The 24,354-nt window shown below is 46.0% G+C and overlaps 1 protein-coding gene across 1 annotated transcript; it reads left to right on the top strand.

Annotated features, from left to right (window-relative positions):
• Positions 1-12,041: 12,041 nt before the first annotated feature.
• On the top strand, positions 12,042-23,989 carry ENTPD1 (ectonucleoside triphosphate diphosphohydrolase 1). The gene is made up of 11 exons (XM_086616965.1): positions 12,042-12,059; positions 14,063-14,196; positions 14,598-14,715; positions 15,341-15,491; positions 16,358-16,517; positions 16,844-16,870; positions 17,156-17,392; positions 17,918-18,178; positions 19,240-19,359; positions 19,558-19,695; positions 19,829-23,989. The coding sequence occupies exons 2-11, from the start codon at positions 14,083-14,085 to the stop codon at positions 20,033-20,035; spliced, it is 1,533 nt and encodes a 510-aa protein (XP_086473091.1). The 5' UTR covers positions 12,042-12,059; positions 14,063-14,082; the 3' UTR covers positions 20,036-23,989.
• Positions 23,990-24,354: the final 365 nt, after the last annotated feature.

The raw sequence follows: 24,354 nt of genomic DNA, 5'->3' as shown, positions 1-24,354 counted from the left end.
AGGAAAGTTGTCGGACGCTTTCAGAGATGGAAAGTGTAAAGCTGAAACTACTCACCGGCCTTTTGCCTTCACCATTCCCACCCAAAGTAAGTTGAATTTCCATGTGTCTGTGTAAAGGGTGAGCAGATTGTGATGCAGGAGGAGACCCACTGCTGAGAGTTGTCTGAACGAGAGCGGTGGGGGAGCCCTGCCAGTTTATAAATTGATTTTAAAGCTGGGGCTCCCACATCTGCTCTGAAGAGACAACCCCACAGATTTCTCTTTGAAGAGTTACTGTACGGCTCCTATTTCTCCTTCAGCCTGCTAGCCCTCATTTCCATGCTTTTTATCTCTTTAAGTGAGCCCTCATCTCTTTAGGATCAAATCCTGCTTTCAATTAGCATTATTGCCCTTGTGAGTATCTGAAGTTTGAATTATTTTTCTCATGTTTGTCTTTTTCCAAGGTTTATTGTTTCCTGTGTAGGGTGGTGGTTTCCATAGATGCCTTGGACGTTATTTATCTGTCCTCCCTGGATGTGCAGTTCCTCCTAATGAATTACAGTGCAATTTGCCACTTCTGCTTGAGGCCTTTGCTGCTTCATCCGTATCAGTGCTATACTGAGCATTTTAATGCTGCTGTTCTAACACATCTTATTCTTGATGTGTTGCCTTGTGCTCTTATGGGGCTTTCAATCCACATGATAGAACTTTTATCCTAACCAGTTTTAAATTAAAAAAATGGTACATTGCATGTCTATTTTAGGATTTTGTACTGATAATTGTTGGAAACTTTAGCTCAGCTTTTCTCTGCTATGAGTAACTGTTAAACAGAACAGTGTTTTGTTATTTTTGTTCTCCTTCCCCCCTTGAGGAATGTTATCAAAGGAAAAAGTCTGGCAAAGTATTCAGTATTGGTATGGTCCTATCTGAGAGCGCGGCTAGCACTGGCTGGTATTGTTTGAGACAGCTTTTGCATGAGTTTTCTTTTTGTCCTGTTTCTACCTTGTCCCAGAGGAAAGCGTATGTCCTGGATTTCAGAGGTAGATGCAAATATGAGTCACTGCTTGGTATTTAGTGGTGAGAAAGCCGACCGCTATCAGTCTTCCCAAGTCCTAGCAGAAGCCAAGAGAAATCTGGACACAGTGTAAGTTAGTGCTTTCTTCTTCAGGGCTATTCTGCCCTTATTGGGCTATTTACTGCACAAGTGGGGCTGTTCTGCTGATTCAGCATCACAAGAAGTGATGCCAGGGCAGCTCCAGGCCACACTTAAGGAATTACAAAGGAGATAATTAGTGTCACAAGTTTCCTCTTTAGCTGATTTATAAATGGATTTGTTTTCTTTCTTGCTCCTTTGTCCTGGAGCTGTTAATAAATAGCCTTTTCAATGTCCCTGCTCCTGCAGGAGACACAAGGAAAGAAGCCTGTGCTCATGCAAACTTGCTGCAAGCGCTGCGGCTGGAAGGTGGATTCCAGCTTGAGCTTGAGACCCCTTGTAGCCAGAGGGAGAATGGTGCTTGGAGAGGCGGGGAAACGCAGTGGTGGCAGGGAAGCAGCAGACCTGTAGCTGCTTTTTTTGCGTGGGACCAGGTTTGCTGGTCATTCCTGCTGCTGAGGGACCGTGCTTATCTTAACAGAGCCAGCCAGAGACTCTTTTCCATGCTTTAAATCTGTCTCCTTTGCTGGAGTGGCCACATCACAAGCTTGTTGCTTCTTCAGCTGAAGTAACCTCTGTTTTGTCGGCTTTTAACAGTGGAGGGTGTTGATTTCTCTGTCCCAGTAAGCATCTTTGGCTAGAGCAGGAAGCAGAAAGCTGGAAGAAAGCATTACAGAAGAGCTTGAGACTTCCCTGCTTGCACCTCCTTTCTTGGAATGGAGGGTGGCTCATGCTCTCAGAGGGCAGCTTGTGCTCTTACTCCTCTCAGAGAACCGCAGTGAGAAGTCAGAGCTGTAATGTTGGTTTGTTGGGGCCGGTCCTGAGTGCAGTCTCTGCAGATGCCTGGAGGCTGCTGGGTCACCCAGAAACGTTGGTGGTTTAACACCTCTGCAGCAGCCTGTTGTGTGTGACGCACGCTTGGGCAGCTCGGGTGGTCGTCAGCAGGATGAGTTGCTGTGACCATCCCTGGTCCTCGTTACCACTGCGTGCCCATGCTCCCTTATCCAAAATATTTATTTTTGTATTTTGAATATTTGAGGCAAGGACTTTTGGGTGTGAGGAGTAACAAAAACATACAGATTGAGGGCCAAATTACAGTTTGATTATAAATGGGTTTCCTTTCCCAAGCATAATTATCCCTGGGATTCACTGCAATCCCAGTAATAAGTAATCTGAACTTCAGAAATTAATAACATCCTGTGCGAGCCTGTTCATCCAGCAAAATGCCTTTGCTCTTTTGTTCCACATCTGCATGAGACTCCAGCTCCTGCAAGGTGCTCTTCTGACCATGAAAATTTAGATTCATGTTTAACTTATTGCCTTTGTAACCTCCAAGAAGTATTTCTTCTCTTACATTTGGGAACTTTGTCAAGGCCTGTGCCCTGCAACAGGCTTTGGTCCCATGTTCCTTCCCATCCGCTGTCCCGAAAAATACCACAGGGTAATTTGTTTCCTGCTCTTTGAAATGGAAATTGTAGCAGCATGAGGAACAGAACATGATATTCATGCCAAATATCATGAGATGAATTCTCCTCATGGTTTGTGGGAATCCTAGTTATTAAAGCTGACCTCTGAGAAACCGGTATACTTTTCCGCAAAGCCTAGACAGTGGATGCACCCTGCAGCAGGAGACAAGCTATCCCAGCTGTTCCCTGTCCTGTACTCTGCAACGAGGAACGGAGACACCAGTGCTGACAGCTGGAGGCACAGGGGCAAATCTGGAAGTGTTTAAATAGAGAGCTTTTTTTTTTTGCATGCAGTCTTAACCTTGGCTTGCTGAAATTGGAGGCAGTGGGGCTGCTGCCCTGCCTGGATAGCAAGGAGCCTTTGGCTTCATCTGCTAGAATTAGTCGCAAAGGGAAGGTACCTACAGTTTTCTCTGCCACAAGTGGGTACTGTGTGTGGTAAGGGAGGGAAAACCCACTGGATATCTTGCAGTCCTGAGACATGCTCCTCTAAAAGAACAAACAGCTGTGCTGGAAATCACCTGCAAGGGGTGGCAAATCCACATGTAGGCAAAATCCCAGGCACAGATGAGCACTGCAGAGGTCCCCAGCATACATGCTCACACATGGTGCTGCTGCTGGGGAACGAGCATCATCTGTCCTTCCACATAAACAACCTCATCACACATGGATTTTGCCAGTGGCTCTGCCGCTGCTGCATCAGCCTGGAACAGCCTTTGTGCTTCTGCGGTCGGTCTGCAATGGTTTTCGGTCCTGAGCAGGAAGTGAAACTTCAGGAGATAAGCTGGTTGCTTCGCTGTGCAGAAACACTCGGGAAGCTGGGGTTCCCGCTGGCTGCAGCAGCGCGGGTGGCTGCTCTGCCGGCTTACATGCAGCGCTTCGGCAGCCACCTTGTTTTCTGGAAGCTGGGGAAGTGAGCCCCTGAAAGCAGTAGTGTTGTTCAACACACAAGGAGATTCCAGGAATTGATGAATCAGAGAAAAACTTCCTTGGGACATGGCGAAGGGGCTTGGCAGCCTCAGCCCTTTTGAGGCAGGAGAGGTTGTCAGCAGAGGGGGCATACAGGGAAACCGGTGGCTACTGGGAAGGGTGTATTTTGACACTGCCGTAAGCGCCGGGCGCAGAGCGCGATGTGGGTGGCGAGGGGTTTCGGTGTGTTTTCTCTGCGGTCATTCCCCCTGCCAGAACCTCCTGTTAGGGGCAGCAGTATTTACAGTGCTCAGGACTTTGTGTTTTCCAGGAAGTTTCTGAAGTTGCTGACCCAACATGGGTATTGAAGGAGGGCAACAGTTGTTCTGGAGGCTATTTCCTGTCTTTTGCCATGGCAAATTCTGCATCCCCCCTGGTGTGGGTGGATGGTGGGGCACAGGGAAGGGTGGGCTGTACTGATGACTCACACATCACCAATCTTCCTATTAAAGCAATGGCCCTGCTGTCTTTAACAGCAACAGAAATAATTAAATAGTTATACGCAATAGCTGCCTGGGGCTGAGCTGGCAACAAGTGACCAAAGTGGGTGATGGTTAGTGCCCGTTACCGGCCAGGATGCTGGAGACAGAGAAGGGCGTGACTGTCTATACAGGGATGAGAAAAGCTGATATGATTGTAGATATTAGCGAATTCCTCAAAACCAAGGGTGGCCATCTTATAATTTGCAATGCATTACTCCCAGGACAAGGGAAATGTACATCAGCCCCAAACTTGATTTAGAAAGAAACATTGCTACAAGAGTTTATTAATTACTATACGAGTAATGCACACTTATTCTGTGTCAACACATAATGTCTAGTAGCTCTTTAAAGTAGTGATTTCCCAAATTTAAAAATACTTGAGCTGAATCAGTGGAGTATTTAAAATAGCCAAAAAGGAATGCTAATCGGAAGCAGCCTATTCACTTCTTAAATGCTATTCCCCAAAAGCTTTAGTCCAACAGTTAAAAGTTATGCTAATTAAAAAAATAATAACATCTCAAAAAATGCATATTTAGGGGAAAAAAAGGAAGCTGCAATTAATGCAAATTTAAAGTTGGAAACTGCAGAAGATGGTTTAAAGAAGTATGAGGAAAAAATTATGGCCAGAGATTTAAGAAGAGCAAAGCAGAATTTAAGGATTTTGAGCACAGAAGGAAACCTAGCAGCACCATTGACCCGTTGCAAGCCAACAGATTAGAATTACCAATAATAACAAAACTGAAAAGGTGTCAGTGCTTGATGCTTCTCTTTTCCCTGAAAGAAAAACAAATGTCACATCATGTGATAGTCAAGTATATGCAAGCAATAACTTAGGTGATAAGCAGGGAAGGGCAGGGGAAGCCATTTTGACCTCCTTGGATATTTTCTGGTGAAACTTCAAGCTCTGTGGGTAATGGTAATAAATCTTCTCCAGTTAAAATACAGCTTTGATGGGCTAGTAGCAAATTAATACTGGAAGTTGCTTAGTAGGAGACTGATGTAACTGATAACAGTTGTTTCTTCTGATTTGAAAACCTCTTTGATGTGCGAATCCTAAAGAAATGAGCACAAATAGGGTACAGGCTTAGAAGCCCAGTAAACTTCATATAAATGTGCAAATTAACTGTCTAAAGGTAATTGTGTCAGCATTGTCCTACCAGTTGTTGCTTATATTTGAGAATATTGAGTATGTCGGACTGCTGGGATGTAAGCCAGAAGAATATCTTCCCATAGAGAGACTATTTAACGAACAGGCATCGAGAAAGCTTTGGTAGGGCGGTGTATAGTAACAGGAAGAGAGGCTATAATGCAGGGATGGAAGGACAGCTGAGCAGCGCACCCAACACTGCCAGGCACTATGGGAAGATCTCCAACAGGGAAATCCACTTTGTACACAGGGTGAATGGGGGATTTGTTGGTGGGGCAGCCTGGGTCACAGGGGTCCTGCCCGGAACCCCCAGGACATCACCCCTCTAGCAGCACACCCACACCACAGGGCCAATATAAGCAGGGCCATGGGATTGCCCCGAGCACAAAGCCCCTCTGTGCCATGGCTGGCTGCCTGGGCAGCTGTGGAGAGGGGGAGAAGGGGCCTGTGTGCTGCCTGCTCCTTTGTGTCTGTCTCTTGCTGCTGCTGCTCAGCTTTTGCAGCCTCTAGCACTCGCCAGCTCTTCAGGATTGCCTGAATATGGCTCTTCCAATGTGTCTCTTTAAATTTCCCAGAGTCGTATCCCAGTCACAACTCTAAAAGCAGCAAAAGGATGAGATACTCCCACCCTATGTACAATGTCCCTCCTATCCATATATGCAATGTTTTACATATGGATAGCATATAGCAGGGTAGTTTCTGTGACTGAATTATGTCTGAATGCAAACTGGAGCTTTGTTGGGGGAAGGAGGGAAAAGGTTTATTCAAATACATCTGTATCTCATACAGAGAGCACATGCGTTGCGTTGGTCTTCGCTAACAGCATGGCTTAGGAGTGTGATCACCCTCTTTTTGCTAACGCCCTGCCTTCTGAACCGAGGAAACAGAGCTGGGAGAAAGTCCAGGAGCCACCTCTGATCTGAGGCAGGATCAGCTACAACAGTCTTGGCAGAGAGAGACCTCATTTTTCTGAACACAGCTAATGTGTCTCCCTTGCTCTTCTCTTTCTAAACTAAATAACCCAATTCCTTCAATCTTTCCTTATAGGTCAAGTTTTTAGACTTCTGATCTTTCTTCTTGTTCTCTTCTGAAGTTTCTCCAAGTGGTCTACATCTTTCCTGAAAGGCAGCGTCCAAAATTGGGCATAGAACTTCACAGGAGGCTTTACCAGCATTAGATGGAAGGAAGGATTAGTGCAAACTGCTAGAGCTGCAAGAATGTTTTCTCTGGAAGTGCTACTTAACCAATTTCTCACCACGCTGTCTTTGAGCGATGGCTATTCTCTAAATGTCATGTTTGCTTTTGTTCTTAATCAAGTGAGTTGGATGTTTTCCCCAGGCTCTCCCATATTCATCAAATTTATTTTGATTTCCAGTCCTATGTGTCAGTGTGCTTTTTCTCCCAACTTGGTATTATTACAGGTATAGGCACAATCTTTACTCCGTCTTCTAGCTCACTGACACACACGTGTACGCACATGGCACAGACTAGTTCAAGAGCTCTGCCTGGCTGCGTAGCCTGGATCCATAGGAGTCCACTGGGATTTGAGACCTGTAGGGCTGTGTTATTTCAAAGTATCAAACGTCTCTGAAACATGGCATCCAAAAAAATATATATTACATTGTTTAGATTATCAGTTTCACTGACATTTCAGTGTTTGTACTTCAGCACTTGTAAGTATTTAATCTGGAAAGACATAATCTTTGAATACTGTGTTCAGTTTTGGGCCCCTCACTACAAGAAAGACATAGTGGTGCTGGAGCATGTCCAAAGAAGGGCAACAAAGCTGGTGAAGGGTCTAGAGCACAAGTTTTATGAGGAGCAGCCGAGGGAACTGGAATTGTTTAGCCTGGAGAAAAGGAGGCTGAGGGGAGACCTTATTGCTCTCTACAACTACCTGTCACCTGGTAGTGAGGTGGGTGACACTCTCTTCTCCCAAGCAATAAGCGATAGGACAAGAGTAAATGGCCTCAAGTTGTGCGAGAGGAGATTTAGATTTGATGATAGGAAAAATTTCTTCACCGAATGGGTTGTCAAGCATTGGAACAGGCTGCCCAGGGAAGCGGTGGAGTCACCATCCCTGGAGGTGTTTAAAAGACATGTAGATGCAGTGATCAGGGACATGGTTTAGTGGTGGATTTGGCAGTGCTAGGTTAACAGTTGGTCTTCAAGGTCTCTTCTAATCTAAATGATTCTGTGATTCTATAATCCAGTAAATGTGTGTTTATAATTGCATATAGCACCACAAGGAAGGACAGAGATCACACCAGCATTTAGGCCACAATCTTTGCTATATGAATAAATAAAACTTGGAGCAGAGCCTCCCATGTTGTTCCACATAACAGCTGTAAAAAGTGATGTAAAATCCTGATCTCGATGTGTAAAATCAAAAAGTGATACAAAATCCTTGAGCTTGAATTCTAATTTCAACATGTTCAGTGTCTTGCTCTGTTATTTTGAAATAAAACCTCTTAAACCAAAGCAATTCACTTACTGTGTATGCACTTGTATGTATATTCTGAGACAAACCTGAGACTCTTGCCAGTCCAAGAAAAGATTTTCCCATATATGTTGGCCTGAAACATGTGGTTTACATGACTTTGCAAAAAAATCTTCCTAGGTAACTTGGATAAGAACATGTTTGAATGAAAAACGCAGATGAAGAATGAGTAAGAAGTCAGATGGGGACAGAGAAAATTTCAGAAGAGGATTGATAAATGAAGCAGTGTGGCTCTGAGTGCTTATGGACTCAGATGTTTGATTGCAGTGAGCCTGAAGACAAGAGTGCCTTTCAGGTAGTGTGCCTCAAAACCTGATGCAAGTTCAGCAACCTCACCGCGTGTGCAATTCAGCCTGACAGACTTCCTAACTACCAAAAGCTCGTTTTCCATCAGCAGGAGGTTAATGTGCGTCCCCCCTATCCTGTTTGAATGGCAGCACCCTGTGCTCCCATCCCCTTCCCCTGCCATCACTGCAGGGAGGGCTTTGTAGGCATGAGTTCTTGCAGTTAACAAATGCGCACAGTCTGCATTGCCAGAGCCCCTGTCTACTGGACTCTGCTGACCTGGCTGATGTTCGTCTGCAAGCATTCCTGCCCTGAGGGATGCTCCTTCTGCCCAGCCTGCGCACCCCATGCCACAGAGCCAGCCACAGGTGTCAGATGCATTTGGACTGCGGGGAGATTCAGGCACGCTTCAGCTATGGGCTCTTGTGCTCTTTCAGCTGGCAGGCAGGAAAGTTGTTGCTCCTTGCTTTAAAAATACAGTGGCATGTGACTCATTTCAATCCGTACTGTTCCCAGATTCTCAGTCTTTGAGTGTGCCTGTGTCCCTTTGTGACAGGTTGTAATTCAGTGGCTTCTCAGCGCTGAAGTGTGTGTCTCTGACATGTCTGGAGTTCTGCAGACCATATTCCCATTTGCTGGGCAATGTGAATGTGTGAGCATCCAGCAGCTCTTCCTCAAAGCCTGGAAGTGTGTTCAGGAAAGCAGTTATTGGAGAGACTCCCGGCAGGATGCAGCAGCAGTGTGGGTGATCGGCAGCAGAGGTGGCTGCCAGCTGATGGGCAGGATTCGTAAGATGCGGTCTTGTTCTCTGTCGTCCCTCCAAGCCTTGTGGGCAGCAGGCAATGTGTCTTGGAACTCCCTTTGCTTACAGCATGAGGTAACAGCTAATTTAATTAAATGTGATCAAATGCGGGTTTGCTGGGGTTGCATAGAGGAGGTCCTGGGTTGACTTAGCACTAGCGATGAGGGTAGATGATCATGTGTCTGAGGTCGTACAGGTCCCCACCTCGCTTCATTTAGGCTGGAACTGCACCATCTCCTGGTGTGGTGGGTACCTTACTGTGCAAGGCTAGTGTCTGCAGCTTTGGTCAGGAACACTTAAGAAAAATAAAAGCAGATTATTCTGTACTCAGAGAGGGGCTGCTGAATTGTTCAGGTAGATGGAAAAGGCTGGGAAGACAAAAATCCAGAAAGGATCGTTGCTTATAAATTGTCTAAGAAAATAAATTTCAGGAGGATTCAGAGTTGTAGAAGTTTTGAGACAGAGGTGGAACAAAGACAGAGATAATAAACTGGCCATAAATAAATTAAGGCTGAAAATTAGAATGTTTCTGACCATACAGAGGTGTGCTGAGAACATAAAGGTGACAATGGGGAACTCTTTCTTGTTGGTGTGGCACAAGTGCAGTGGAAAAGTGATGGAAGTGATGGCCTTGCAGTACCGCCTCGTGATTCCTTCTGTAACAGACTGAGCGTGAGTATCCAAGGGAAAGAGCAAACAACTTCAGCTGTTGCTCTAAGCCAGAGCTTAGAACTGTATTTGTATTTGTTAGAGATGATGGATCACAGTGAGGTTATCTGAACTGAGCACGGCTTTGGACTATGCACAGTATCTCTCCTTTTCTGCTTGAAAATCCTAATTTCAGTCCTTAAGCCAGTCTTAGGCTGTCCTTATTGCATCTCTAAAAACAGCTGGATGCCAGATTCCTTTTAACATTTGTTGCTAAGTCTTGTTTGGTGAGAAGGGAGTTGGGAGGTGGGCAGCCTTGGCTGCGAGTGACATCTCCTAGTGTGCAGGGCTGCCGTTGACTTTGTGTGATTTCAGCTGGAGGAGCAGTTTCCTATTTGCCTTGAGGCTCTGGAAGGCACAAGGGATGGTTCTGCTTCCTTGCCTTCACGCAGAACTGCCAACCACGCTGGGCCACACTGGTCCTTCCTGGGTTATGCACCGAGAGCAACAGGATTTCTGCAGCAAAACTGCTGTTAGCTGGAGTGGCTGCCAACATCATTCTCGGTTGACAGCGAACTCTGATACAGAAAGGATACTAGATCTGTTTATGTTCTGGGACCTGCACCAATCACTGGATGGAGTCAGTGGTAACCTCTACAAAAAACCAAAGAGAGCAAAATTAGAAACAGACAGAGATGACTGAGTAGCTGGGCTGTGCTCCAACATCTGGAGAGTGCTTAATGCCTGCGCGGCTGGGCAAGGCTCCAGCGCCAGGCAGCTCTGAGCTTTGGGATAGGGAAGAAGAAAAGCAGTGTAATTTCTATGCCTACTTATGGCCTTATGTGATGTTTTTATCACCACTGCTAGTGAGTGCTACAGGAGAGAGAGCAGAGATCTGTCTCTATTTGGGTTGTGGCCGGTCAAAGAGACAGATCATGCCTGCTTATTCTTTAGCTGAGGAAAACTGCTAGTGGAAGAAAAGTCCTGGGGCCTGGGAATCAGAGGTGCTAGAGGGTCAAGTATTGCCCTGTTTCATGGACACTGAGGAGTATTTGCATGGCTACACTGAAGGGAAGGGATGTTATCCAGAGGGACCTTGACAGGCTTGAGAGGTGGGCCCTTGTGAACTTCAAGTTCAACAAGGACAAGGTCCTGCACATGGCTTGGGGCAATCTCAAACAAATACAGATTAGGCACAGAACAGAATGAAAGCAGCCCTGAGGAAGACTTGGGAGCATTGGTTGATGAGAAGCTCAACATGAGCCGGCAATGCGTGCTTGCAGCCCAGAAAGCCAACCATATCCTGGACTGCATCCGAAGAAGTGTGGCCAGCAGGTCCAGGGAGGTGATTCTGCCCCTCTAGTCTGCTCTCATCATACCCCACCTGGAGTACTATGTTCAGCTCTGGGGTGCCTAACATAAGAAGGACATGGACCTGTTGGAGAGAGTCCAGAGGAGGGCCATGACAATGATCCAAGGGCTAGAACACTCCTCCCTATAAAGATAGGCCAAGAGAGTTGGGATTACTCAGCCTGGAGAAGAAAAGGCTTCAGGGAGACTGTCTACCAGCATTCCAGTACCTAAAGGAGGCCTACAAGAAAGCCGAAGAGGGACTTTTTACAAGGGCCTGTAGTGACAGGACAAGGGGCAATGGCTTTCAACTGAAAGAAGGTAGATTTCGATTAGATCTAAGGGAGAAATTCTTCACTGTGTGAGGGTGGTGAGGCACTGGAACAGGTTGCCCAGAGAAGTTATGGATGCCCCATCCCTGGATGTGATTCCCCTGGAGGTGAATCCATTCAATGATTCTGTTAACATAGAGTGCAAAGGAGCTGGAGGAGTGTAGGTAACAAGACACAGATGAATGCTCTGGTATGGGATACAGCAGTGAAATCACATATTTACAACCCTCAGAGTCCTGAGAAGTGCTAATGATACTAAGCTAAAATTCAGCAGACAAAAAGTCATGTTTAGGTTAAGGCAATAATGTGCCTTGGAAAAAAATTACTAATCTCAGGTTGCAGGTGGGATGCAGGCAATTATCATTATGCTTCTACCTATGGACATGGGATTTCTACAGCTGTTTATTGGGATGGTCCATTACAGTGACAAAATTGTTCCTGCTTTGCTGCTAATGCTGTTACTTTTAGAGTGTGACTGCCGAAAAGCTACATCAGACAGACAATACCCATCACAACAGGAAGTCTGAAACTCTTAGAACTGATGCAAAGTCACCCATCCTTCGATCCTATGAAAGTACACACCCAATAAAGCCGTTAGTGGCTGCTTTTAGACAAGATGTCAGAGTAAGGGTGGCAATAATTATGTGGCTGTGCTGTGCAACCGTCAGCAGCAGTTTCAGTTTTCAAGCATGCTAGCTTCATATCTATACTGTGCAGCTAATTATACGTTATAGCATCTGGTTTTATTAATTTTTTTAGTGTTAAAATAATTTTTGTTCAACAGACATGCTCAGTGTGAATCATAACCTGAGCCATCTACTTTTTCCAATAAGAAGAAGAGTCTCCCAGCTGTTATGCTCTGCTGTTTCTAATCACGTCAAGCCAGGAGTTCTGGGGCCTTTTTGAATAAAGCTATATAAAATGCATTCTTACCTCCTGTTGTCTGGTATGTGCACTAGATTATTTTTTTAAGCTGCATTCTTGGAGATATTGGCAAGCATGCTATGCCTCTAACAGGCACTCATAAAATGTGAGCATAACAAGCTTCCAAATTTCATAGTTAGCTGCAGCAGATTTACACATGAGTGCAGTGATAGGAAGCCCATAGCTCCAGGTCGGCGTTAGGTTTCCAATGGGTCTGCCTATGGAGATATCTTCAGAACAAATTCTCTTGGCACTTTCAGGTTCCATTTTCTCTAGGTCAGTGGGAAGATATTATTTATCTACAGTTAAGAGATTTCCAGAGGTGCATTGCTTCTTTTCACTTGGGCTAACTTCTGAAAATAACTCTGAGATTTTGGGTCATTTATAAGGTCGGGCAACACTTTGTATAGTTCTGGCACCCGGGACTACCTTTCATGTGAAACCAGAGTGGTTAGAAGATGATCCTGTTCAGAACTTCCATGCTTTTCATATTTGCATACATGACGTGGAGTGCCAGGATAGATTTGCAGCATTGATCCAGTATCACCTGAGGGGCTGGTGAATGACCTTGGGAACTCCCCTTCTGGCATGCAGGTGCAGAGCAGGTTCAGTCACCTTACTTTCTTGGAGCATGAAGATAGTTGATGTGGTTGCCTGCACAGAGACATACTTCTAAACATCTCCTAGAGTATTTGTGTATAAGGAGAAGCGAAATTAGTACCCGTGTAAGCAGTCCAAAAATCAGTGTTTTTCAGTATAGAGCATCAGTGTGGGTAGAAATGGATTTCATGTTAGAGTGGGTGCAGGTATGTCCCCTAGAGTGCTGAAGCTATTTGTTAGTTGTAAAAGTTGCATTTACGGCTAGGTTATAAATCTGGAAAATATTTTTGCTGATAACTTTTTCTAGAGCTTTGTGTTGTAGATGGTATTTTTATTAAACAATTAACAAACTAGCTGAGCCTAAGTTGTGAAGTAAGATTTCCACCATGAAATATGTGAAGGAGAAACCAGAGCAGGAAAATGTAAAAGACAGCATTATGCTAGTCAATAACAAATGCAGGTATATGTATAATATTGGTTTAAAGATCAAACGCCATATTGGTTGTGAAGGATTTCCATCAGCCAAAAGTGACTTTTTTACAGAATTCTCCTGCTAACCATATATTTTCAGCCACAAAATGTTAATTTGTTAGATAGATCATACCAAATGTATCAGTAACACTTAAAGGTGCAAACTGGTTGGTACACACTGGTACAAATTTTGCAAAGTGTGTGATTTTTAACCATGTTATGCCAATTCTGCAAATACAGACTGTTCATAATTTACTGGTCTTGTGAGAAGTGGCATCAAAAATCTCTGTAGATTTCTTAAATACCCTGTGGAGTTCAGATTATATTTTCTGTATAGCATTGCCATAGTGCAAGACAGCATTGCTTGAACTATGACTGCCACATACTGAAATGTTAATGTTAGCCTTCCTAAAGGCATTACCGGTGATGAGGATGTTCTGAATTGTAATAAACATCATAAAAACTTGATGCACAAAGTATACTAGGACAAAACCTTACAGGGGTTAAAGCTTTGGGTTCCTCAAGGTTGTGTTTTCTATATATTAGCAGTCTGTTCTTTCAGCTTCTCAGGGATTCTTAAGCCAAACGCAGAACTATAGAAGAAGTTGGTGTTTGCCTCATACAGATGCTTTTGCTATACAGTTGCTCAGTCACTTGCAGGTGTCTCAAGGACAGGCTAACCATAAGCTGTGTCTTGAAGTCCTCCTTCATGACCACTTGGCACAGGGCAACCCATGGAGAGGTGGGATGGCCCATGATTGCAGATCAGCAGGACACTAGGGCTGAGCTTTGCCTCTAAGAAATCCCACATGGGGGCATGGAACAGGAGTTAGGAGCAGGAATGGGCAAAGGCAAATGCTTCAGAGCGGAAAGAGACTGCAGGAATGTTCCTGAAGACCTTTGGGTTGAGGTAAGATGGGCTACAGGCATACTAACATCCTTTTTCTGCTCCAGTCACAGGTACCAAACCAAAGATGTCCTCGACAAGAAAGATTCTACTCATCCTGGGATTCCTCTCTACTTTGGCTGTAATTGCTTTAATTGCTGTAGCAGTGACCCAAAACAAGCCACTTCCGAAGAATATTAAGGTATTACGAGCTGAGACTCTTAAAGGAAAGCAAGCCAAGCTGTGGGGTTAGGCATGCATGGTACTGCAGGACATGTTGCTGCCCTTGCTGGGTCTGGCTAATGTCTCTTTCTGGCTCCATGCACCTCAACATCTCGTTTTATGTCTTCATGATAAAAATAGAAATGGCTTCAGAGGGGATCATTTCCTAAGTAATCAGTCCCGATTTTGTTACTTCTCTGCTCTTGTATCCCTTTGATGGAAACTTTGCACTGAAGCACTACTGAGAAGAGTAATGACACAGCATGTTCTCACAGCTGCTAGATAGACTGTTCATTTGTGATCCCTCCATGCACGGTGACTGCCGTGTGCTGTGTCTGGTTCAGTGCCCCGCGTGCAATGACGGCTCTGTTTTGCCCGCAGTATGGAATTGTGCTGGATGCGGGGTCGTCCCACACTAACCTGTACGTGTATGAGTGGCCAGCAGAGAAGGAGAACGATACTGGGGTGGTGCAGCAGGTGGAGGTGTGTAAAGTCGAAGGTAAGAGGAGAAAAGGGAGCTGTGGAAGGGGCACGGGATGAAGAAGAGAGAATGCAACCGAAGGGTGGGGGAGGAGAAACCTGGAGGAAGAGGCCAGTAGTGCAAACAGTGTCACATCTGTGGGCTAAGGGGGCACATATGGCAGGGAGGGACAATGAATATTTCTTTGAATCAGCAGGAAAGGGGATGGCTGCAAAACACGCAGTGCTGTAGTGTGAGCATACAATAGACAAACAAATGACAGCATCCCCCCCCAGAGAACCCATTGGAATGAAGGATCAGGGATTTTCAGGCGTGGATCCAGAGTACACTCAGGCAGAAGCAGAGATGAGTCTGCAGATGTCCAGGACGGACACACTAAGCAAATGATCTGTCTTGCTGCAGCCCACATCACTAGTTCATACTCTGCTTTGCAGAGAGCAGGTGGCAGATGCTGGGCGCCGTGGCCATCCCTGCATGCATCAAGACTAATTGGTGCTGTAGGATTTCTAAAACTCCTTAGAAATGAGGTGGTTGAATCTGATGTTGCTGCCTGTGATAGCAATACGGTTTAACACGACTGCTCATGACAGCACTCTGGGGTTATGCTTGGAGCTGGGCAATGAAGCGCCCTTATTTCTTGCAGGCCCTGGGATCTCAGGTTACTCCCATGCCACGGAGAAGGCAGGTCCCTCTCTGGCACAGTGCCTACAACAAGCAGAAGAGGTGATTCCCTCAAAGCAGCACCAAGAGACACCTGTCTACCTCGGAGCAACCGCCGGCATGCGACTTCTCAGGTACTACAGGGCTTGTCCCATGCCTGGGACCTCTTGGGAAAAGTCCTTGAAAACACTCCCAGCTCACACTTTGCCTAGGTACCCTCTTCTGCTGTTGGCCTCACTGAGCCCCAAGTCTCCCTGGGCTCTTCCTCTGCTTGACCAGCAGGTCTATTTCCACTCACTGCAACCTTCCATCATCTCCAGCACCCACGTGCAGTGCAGAGACACCAGGAGGGTAGCAATGCCCAAGCTGATGCTGAGGAGATGCTCAGACATTCCCCACATTGAGGGGATGCTCAGACACTCCCGTTAGTCTGGTGCTAGGCTTGACCCAGGATTTTTGAGCCCAACCATGTTGTGACTCCCCATGTACCTTGACTCAGCCCGAGACCATCAGAGCTAAAGTATCTTTATAATCATATCCTCCTTTAATTCTATTTTGTGATTCTCATGGGGGAGCCCTAGACCTCTTGCCTGACTGGGGCAGGAAGCTGATTTTATGTATGTATTGTATGGAAAATCTCTCTGGGGATGTCAGAGGACAAGGATTTCTTCTGTAATGATGATGGCAAAGAGTGAGAGGAATCTCCACGGTGCAACTCCTACCAGGGTATATGCTCGAGGAGAACAAGAGAGCTCTGGTCTCTGCTCCAGGTACCACTCTCAGCTGCAGGGTCTGTAAGTGTCAGAGCTGGTGGTAGCTGTGCTGTCAAGGTGTGACAGAGAGGAACGTGGCCAGTTAGAGCTGGATGTACCAATATAATGACTATTCTGTTATAGTTAACGCTTGGTGGGGAGTTGCAGCCAACATACTCAGAATAAAGCCCATAGGCTGTGGAGAGCTGTCAGCCAGAGTCACTCCATCCTTTCTTCCATTCATCCAGCTTGGAGAATAAAAGCGCAGCTGCCAAAGTTTTGTCCTCAGTAGAGAAGACGCTACGCTCAGCTCCCTTCAACTTCCAGGGTGCCAGAATCATCAGCGGTCAGGAAGAAGGAGCGTATGGATGGATCACCATTAACTACCTGCTGGGCAATTTCAAGCAGGTACCGTATCAACAGCAAGTTCATATTTGAATCATCAGCTTGCAGCACTTTGCAAATCATGCCTTGCAGGAGGGTGTCACAGGCACTATCTTCCCTTGTAAGCCATTTTCGAGAGATCAGAAAGCTGCACATCTTGCCTCAGCAGTTACTATAACTACATCCCGATACCAATAAGTATCAAGATGTACCACTGTAGTCAGGCTTAAAGCATTAAAATAAAACTCCACCATCTTTGATAACTTCACTTGAGTACAGCATCCTTCTCACTTCCTGATCTAAAATATTTCTGTGCCTGCAAAGTTTGACAATGATTCTTTACTATTGAGCTTATAAATCACCTTATGAATCAACCAGTAAGTTGACTGGTTGTTCTCATAACAACTCTATTAGATTTCACTTTCTTAGTCCTTCTGCAAACACTCAGACATGATCTATCTTCTGCTTTTCCAAGCCTGCGTCTTTCTTGTGTCTTGTTCCAGCTCTCATCTCATGCCCCTCTCCAGGTCTTCCTGCCTTTCCTGTGTTCTGTGCTTCTGCTTCTCTCCTCATAGGTCTTTCTCTCTTTTTTTGGTCTCAAATAAATCTTCTCTGTGCCTGATTGTATCTGTTTTACTTTGAATTTTTATTTTTTTTTAAAGTCTGGCTGGACAAAACTTCTACATTCCCTAAAATCCATAAGTGAGACATCAGGAGCATTAGACCTTGGAGGAGCCTCAACACAGATTACCTTTGTACCAGATAAATTCTCTTCTGAGTCCCCAGAGAACATGCTCTACTTCCGTCTCTATGGCAAGGATTACCTAGTGTACACGCACAGCTTCCTCTGCTATGGGAAGGACCAGGCTCTGCAACAGAAACTGGCCAGGGACCTACAGGCAAGTACCTTTTTAATTGCAGGTGGAGATCCTGGGCCCTCCCAGCTTTGACATACTGGTGCTGCAAAAGTTGCTGTGTCCCAGCTAAATGTCTCATCCCTTAGTCTGGGTTTGGGAAATGCTATCATCCTCCATAAAGACTGGGCAGATGACTGAAGAGATGGTCAAAGGTACTACCATTTGAGGTGCCGTTTTTCTTGGGCATGGATAGCAGAGGTACTGTGCTTAACTGAAGTACTAGCAGGAGGTGATGTTTCACCATCTCTGAGAATCCCAAATAAGCAGCAGCTTCACAAAATGTGGCTGAAAGTAATTTGCCAAGGATCCTTCAGAGAGTCTGTGGCAGTACCCACATCTCCCAAATCACAACCAATGCCTTAAACCATCCTCTTCGTTTTGACCTGATGTGTGTATCTTGGTGTGATGTACTGTGACAAGTGCCTTGTGGCCACCCTTCCCTGTGGCTTTTTCCCAAGGTGTTACTCTAGAGTGGAGTGTAACAGCTTGGGTTGATTTTACTTTCAGACCATGAAGAACAGCAGCCTCCTTGATCCATGCTTTCACCAGGGGTATCAGAGGACTATAAATACAAGTGACTTCTTAAAAAACCCTTGTACATCAGCCAAGAAAAAGCAGTTGCCTTTCAGCCAACTGTACATACAGGGAGAGGGGGATTATCAAAAGTGCCGAAGAAACATCCAGAAACTCTTTAACAAAAACAATTGTCCTTACTCCAGTTGCTCCTTCAATGAGATATACCTACCTCCATTACAAGGGGATTTTGGGGTAAGTCTTCACATCCTTCAACTCTCTATAAAGCAGAATATCAGAAGAGCAGAAACTCAGAGTGATGCTAGAGTGTATTGTCCATGGTAGGGGCAGGATGTCATTTACAAGAAGGCTCTTTGGACATATAACTATGAAAGTAGTGCTGCACTTGCTGTGAGGACAGCACGTGTAAGAGCTATCCCAGTTAACACTGGCCTACTGGTACTAAGCCATCTCCCGCAGGCATCTCCTTGGGGTGCTCCATTTACTGATTCATTTTTCAAGCAGTCCTTCCTGATGGCCAGCACCAGAGGCAGGAGAGCATGCTGCAGGCTGTGCATGATACACGGCTTCTGCAAACCTTGTCTCCTGAGGTCAATGGTGGTACCAGATCTGAAATTCGTCCAGAAGCACGTAAGCGCTACTGAAACCCATCAGTCAGTTCACCTGACTGCTTCCCAGATGCGATGAAGAACAGTGCACATTCTGCATGCACATCATGTCTGACACCACGCTAAACATCAGTCCTAGAGCAGCAAGACTCCACTGGTGGTGACGTTCTGTGGGGAAACTGTTAATACTCCCTTGCCCTGTTCATGAATTGTGCCCTACATATCAGCAATTGGCCATGGTCAGAGATGGGTTTTCTGGACCTTGGATTATATGCTGGGCTGTGTCCAGTCCTTTCAGATGATCACCTCTGCTGTTTGTGGTGATATGGGCTGCACGCTCATCTCGTTCAGTTGCGAAAACAGAATCACAGTCGTGATGGCAAGCAGCGTTCACCATGTGCCACTCTGGCATCAGCGCGTAGAGGAGAGGGATTTACTGAAGTTCTTCAGGATACCGTGGTCAGTCAAGTTCCTACCTCCACCTTCCTTTTGGGGTCCTTAGCTCTCATCAGGTTGGAGGGGTGTGTCTTCAAATGACATCACTCTTGAAAATATGCCTACTTTTGTGTGCATGATGTTGCTGCTTATATTTCTCTATCTGTAAATAAAACCATTTTCTTTTGTGGGATTTCCACTGTCCTGCTCATGCTGAGGCCCAGCCAGGTTAAAATATTCTTTCTCCTTCAGGCTTTTTCTGCATTCTACTTTGTGATGAACTTTTTGAACCTGACCAGTGATCAAAGCCCCATTGCCCTGGACAAAGTGGCCAGCACCATTGAGAGCTTCTGCGCCCGGCCTTGGCATGAGGTGAGCAGTGCTTGTGGCTGTGGGCTGGTGCTCCGGGTGGCAAGAACAGCTGATATTTTCCTGTAGGATAAATGATTGGAGGTAACTTCCAAGGCAAGAGGGGGAAGATCCCCCCCAGCACCTACAGTGGATGCTCAGGTACAAGCTGGAGCAGTGGGAAGCTGTGTTTAACAGCCTGGTAACTTCCTCCTTCCCTAGGTGAAGGCAGCGTATCACCAAATAAAAGAAAAGTACCTGAGTGAATATTGCTTCTCTGGAGCCTACATCCTCTCTCTCCTGGAAAATGGCTACGAATTCACTGAAAAGAACTGGCAAAGCATCCACTTCCTTGGAAAGGTGTGTTTTGTGGCAGGGAGGGTTCTTCCCCAGCAGCTCACTGCAATCCTGTTGCACATCCTGGCCCTTTTTCCCTGGGGGTGCCACTGCCCTGGCAATGGCCAGTGCTGATTCTGCGCCTCTCCCATTTCAGATCGGCAGCAGCGATGCGGGCTGGACCCTGGGCTACATGCTGAACCTGACCAACATGATCCCCGCAGAGGAGCGCGCTATGCCCCCTCTTTCCTACAGTAGCTACGTGGGTCTGATGGTGCTGTGCTCCCTCGTGCTGGTGTCTGTGCTCCTGTTTGCCTGGCTTCTCTTCCACAAGCCCAAGTGCCTGCAGAAGGGAATTGTTTAGAAAGAGCCTTGGGAGGAAAGGGGCCATGTCGCCCTGGTCCTCAGGGCTAGGAGACCCCAGCAGAGCAGGCTGTACTGCAGAGCCCCTCTTGCCTCCCACTGAAGCTACTGACTGTGTGCGACAAGGGCATTTATTCCTTCTGACTCACACTTGCACTGACAGACGTTGGGACATCAGGCTTGCCACCTCTCTCTGCCAAGGACAGACAAGCGGGTGTCCCCTCCTTGAATGGGTCGTACTTTCATTCAGTGAAACTTTGCTGCTTGTTGAGTTTTGCCTTGTACACAGCATTATAAAGAGAAAAGCAGCAGCAAACTTTGGGAGCCAGTGCTCCTGCAAGGGTAATCTCAGGGTCACACATCCCACTGAGCTCTTGGGAGCAATCACACACAGGGTGAAGCTGCCCCTCCTCTGCCGAAGCCGTTCCTGAGAGCCCTTCCCACACCAGCACATCTCCGCTCGCCTCCCTGTGCCCTGAGCCCTCGCAGCCATACAGCCGGGTACAGCCACCCGCACCTGGCTGACCCTGAATGCTGGCCAGGTTCCCAAATGCCACTCTGGGAAAAGAAGGGATGAGGATGAAAAGACTGAGTGTGCTGGTGGTCATCAGCCCTTAGCTGGGCTCTGGTGGCTGTCTGCTCCTTTCACAGGTGGCAAGAAGCCTCTTTCCCACGTCTTCCTGATGTTGTTGCTGGACCAAAGCTGGCTCACTGTTACACTGAGCCATTCCTATGTCCCTAGGGTACATCAAGACACAAGTTCCCAGCCTGGCATTGCTAATTTTTGTAGGAACAGCTCATACTGGCTGAGGATCCTTGACCAGTAGCGAGTGCTTATGCCTACAAGGACTCCGGTGTGATCAGTGTGCCTACAGGTATACACCCACTAAAGCAATCCAGTGTCACTGTGCTGATCGTACAGCAGCCTCCTATCTAGGAAAAATGTTTATTAGGTCATATTCTTTTATAAATAGACAGCTGACAGCACTTAACCAGCAAGAGCGTGCACAGATTATACCACTCTTTCCACCAGCAAAATCAGTGAAAATTGCCTTTCCTTCCCTCATGGCTTAGGCTCATCCATTACCATAAGACCCCCAGGGCTTGTGAGTGCATGTACTGCAGCCCATCTTCTAGCACGCAACCAGGGCAATGCCACTGATCAGGTTTTTGAATCACTTTCTTCCGTTTTCCATCCCTTGGATGAAAAGAAAAAAAAAAAGAGGTAAGTCAGAAATCCATTTTTATAAAAACACTGGAAACCACTAGTGCCTGTCTACCTCCCACAAAATCTCGGAAATCTCTTTTCCTAATAACCTTTAAGTGCTGGAGGCAAAAAGAAAGCACATATAGTGGAGAGAAAGGCATGGCAAGCACACACCTTCACCTCTTTCTCTGAGCAAAGCTGTAGAAGGCGTGGAGGAGATCGGGATGTGCAACCCCAACAAAGCCTTCTCCTTTAGCCAAGCACAGACACAGAGCTCGGGGTTTTTATGCTCTCCCAGCCTGTCCCTCTGCACAGTGCAGGCTGAAAAATTATTTCTACTTCATGCCTGGGAAGTAGAAGCCATAACATATTGAAGGACCTAAAGGTAAGGGAAGAAATCTGTCTTGTCCTGTGGTAAGATCTTTGGGCAGTTCATTGCTCTTCCAAAAATTTGTGTCTTATTTTTGCTCTGAATTAGCTGGCTTCAGCTTCTGTTGGATCTTTTTCTGCCCATTTCAGAATGACTGAGTAACTCTCTGCTATCAAAATGCCTTTTCCTTTGTTGGTGCTTGCAAGTCGTCATTGTATCATATTAAATAGATCTTCAATCTGTAAAGTGCTCTGTGCTGACCTCACTTGTAGCTCTTGACTCCACTTCTTCAAAAATTTTTACATCTTTCTGAAATTCGGACACCAAAGTTTTCAGCAGCAAGTGATAGTAGAGTAGCTAATAGCATATATAAAAGTAATACCCTCTGGTTTTGATCTGTTTATGTTCCCTGTTCGTAAATCTCAGGGCGGGTCTGCTCTCTTAAAAGAAAGTTTTGGGACTGTTTTGTCCAGTTGGACTATTATAACTTGGCCCTTTTTTCCAGTCATTGCATTCCAGATCTGCTGCTGTTTCTCACCATACATCACTGACTCTTAACATGAGCCGCTTTGCCTTCCACGTGGCTCCACTGAAACACATACTATTCAAAGAATATTCCCCCCAAGCAAGTGATCCAGATCAATCCACAAATGACACTTCCCTACACTATTTGTCCATTGGTGAGTTTTTGTTTTATCTGCAAATACATTGAGATGTTGGAATTCATCTAGAGATGGAGTCTTCCTTCTGTTGTTTTCAGCAAAGACAGGTAGATGAAAGATTAACAGTAGTTTTTGGTCACAACTGAAAGGCATGCAGGAGGAGTGTGTGATGAGAGCTGCTTCAGCTCCCCAGTCAGCCTCACTTGAAGCACACCCCGTCCTGTGCCACCTTCCTCGTATACGGAGTCTTCATAGCAGAGCAGGTGCCCTGGAGAAGCTCCCTGCTTAACCTGGTGAATCCTTCCTCCCCATGAGGAGTGTGGAAACCTGCAGAGAATGGTAATTCCTCCCATGAGACCTCCTCAGGGATCTGGTAGCTGCTTAGTTGTGTCTGTGATGCTGGAACTGGCAGATCCATTGTGTCACTTCAGAAATTGATGCAGAAACTCCATGTGGAAGCTGGTGTGGAGAGAAAGCCTGTGCCAGTCTGCTCTTCTGGTCCCTGCTAAGGGTTTATGCCAAAGGAAAAGGTCAAATACAGAACCTGGGAGAAAAGCTTTAGCAATGTTTTTTATCTTTATTGCAAGTCCCATAGTATTAATGTTAGCTCTTGATTCTAGGGTCAGGTCATCAGCTGGTATCTTCACTTATTCTCTTCTGTTCCTTCTCTTGTTCTTTGGTTTGGGTTTTGTGGGGTTTTTTAAATCTGTAAATACTATTTGAGTGCAACCTGAAGGCCTCAAACTAAGATAAATACAAAATATGTTACATTATTTTCAAACCGTATTACTTTTAGACTACATTTATGAATCTGTCTCTCCAGAACTAGAATTTCTAAGGTGACACTAGACATGCCATTTAAAAGTCATTTGAGCAGGCTAAAACTCCAGGAACTGGTTGACTGAAGGCATCTTATCAGAGTGAGACCTTTGCGTATCACTGGCTGTACTTCAACCTTCCCCAAACAGCATGGATTTTTTTTTTCCTTCCCATTTCTCTTGCTATTGCAGGACTTTATCCATGGAGGCTACTCAAAATCCTTAGACAAAGAGTTCAAGTTTAATGAACATTAATTTTTTTGCTTCTGTGCTGCATCTGACTCAGCTGTATTCAGCTCAAATGTGCGTTCCGGTGCCACCCAATGCATATGTGAAGACCATTAACAATAGTGGGGGGAATTTCCAAATATGCCAGAAATAATATGGTATCACTTCTCTTGTTAATGCAGTTGTTCTGCCTCGCTGATAATTATCTGTGCCTTATTTCTAATTTGATAGCTTCTGGCTTTAATTTCCAGCCTCTGGTTCCAATTTCCAGCCACTGGTTCCTGTACAGTTTTGCTCTTCTGGGTTAAAGCATCTTTTAACATCCTATCTTCTTGTCTTGCAAATGTTTATTCACTGATCAGTTCTGCTGGGCTGCCGAGATTCCAGACCTTGTGGTTTTGCCATAGGAAGCCCTGAGATGTTTTGCAGCAAGGAGGGAGGAGTGTCTCTGATTTGGGTTCAAATGTTGAGTAGTCCATTTTTGGGAAGGTTCCTTGCAGGGGGATTTGATAGCTTTGCAGGGTGCTGGAGCAGTCTGGTCTCTCTGGGACTGATGACTTCCACGAGATGTTTCACGTTCATCCAAGTGTCAGGTCTGAGGCAAAACCATTAGTGAGGCTGAGATTTTCGGGGGTCAGAAGAGAAAGCCTGGGTGCCTGCAGCACATTCACCTCTTGCAGAAAACAACCAGTCCCCACCTCAGGCTCTAAGTACCCTTCGCTCTTCTACCCGACGCAACCAGCTCTCTTCCGTGCACGGACTGCAGCTGATTTCTCTGGCCCTACAGCAAAGCACAGAGGAGCCTCCCTTTGGAAGAAAGCTGTCGGAAGTGGGGCCTCCACTTCTGTGGGGAGAGGCTGATTTCCAATGTTGGTGCTGGCTGGGCCTCCCCAGCTTCTCCAAGAGCAGCTCTCAGCTGGACACGTGCCTCCTCCTCGTCCATCCCAGTTCTTCCCGTGCTCTGTGCCAAGGGGGACGTGCAGGCTCTGTGGGGCTGCCAGCTGCATCACAGGGCTCCACAGCCCATTCAGGAGG

This window comes from Tauraco erythrolophus, chromosome 9 (genome assembly GCF_009769465.1).
Source record: "Tauraco erythrolophus isolate bTauEry1 chromosome 9, bTauEry1.pri, whole genome shotgun sequence".
NCBI lineage: Eukaryota > Metazoa > Chordata > Aves > Musophagiformes > Musophagidae > Tauraco > Tauraco erythrolophus.
This window is presented reverse-complemented; position numbering and strand designations above follow the sequence as displayed.

Coding starts and splice junctions, on each gene's coding strand:
- ENTPD1 (XM_086616965.1), top strand. CDS start 14,083: ATGTCCTCGACAAGAAAGATTCTACTCATCCTGGGATTCCTCTCTACT. Junction 14,197..14,597: donor CACTTCCGAAGAATATTAAG/GTATTACGAGCT, acceptor TTTTGCCCGCAG/TATGGAATTGTGCTGGATGC. Junction 17,393..17,917: donor AACTGGCCAGGGACCTACAG/GCAAGTACCTTT, acceptor TTTTACTTTCAG/ACCATGAAGAACAGCAGCCT.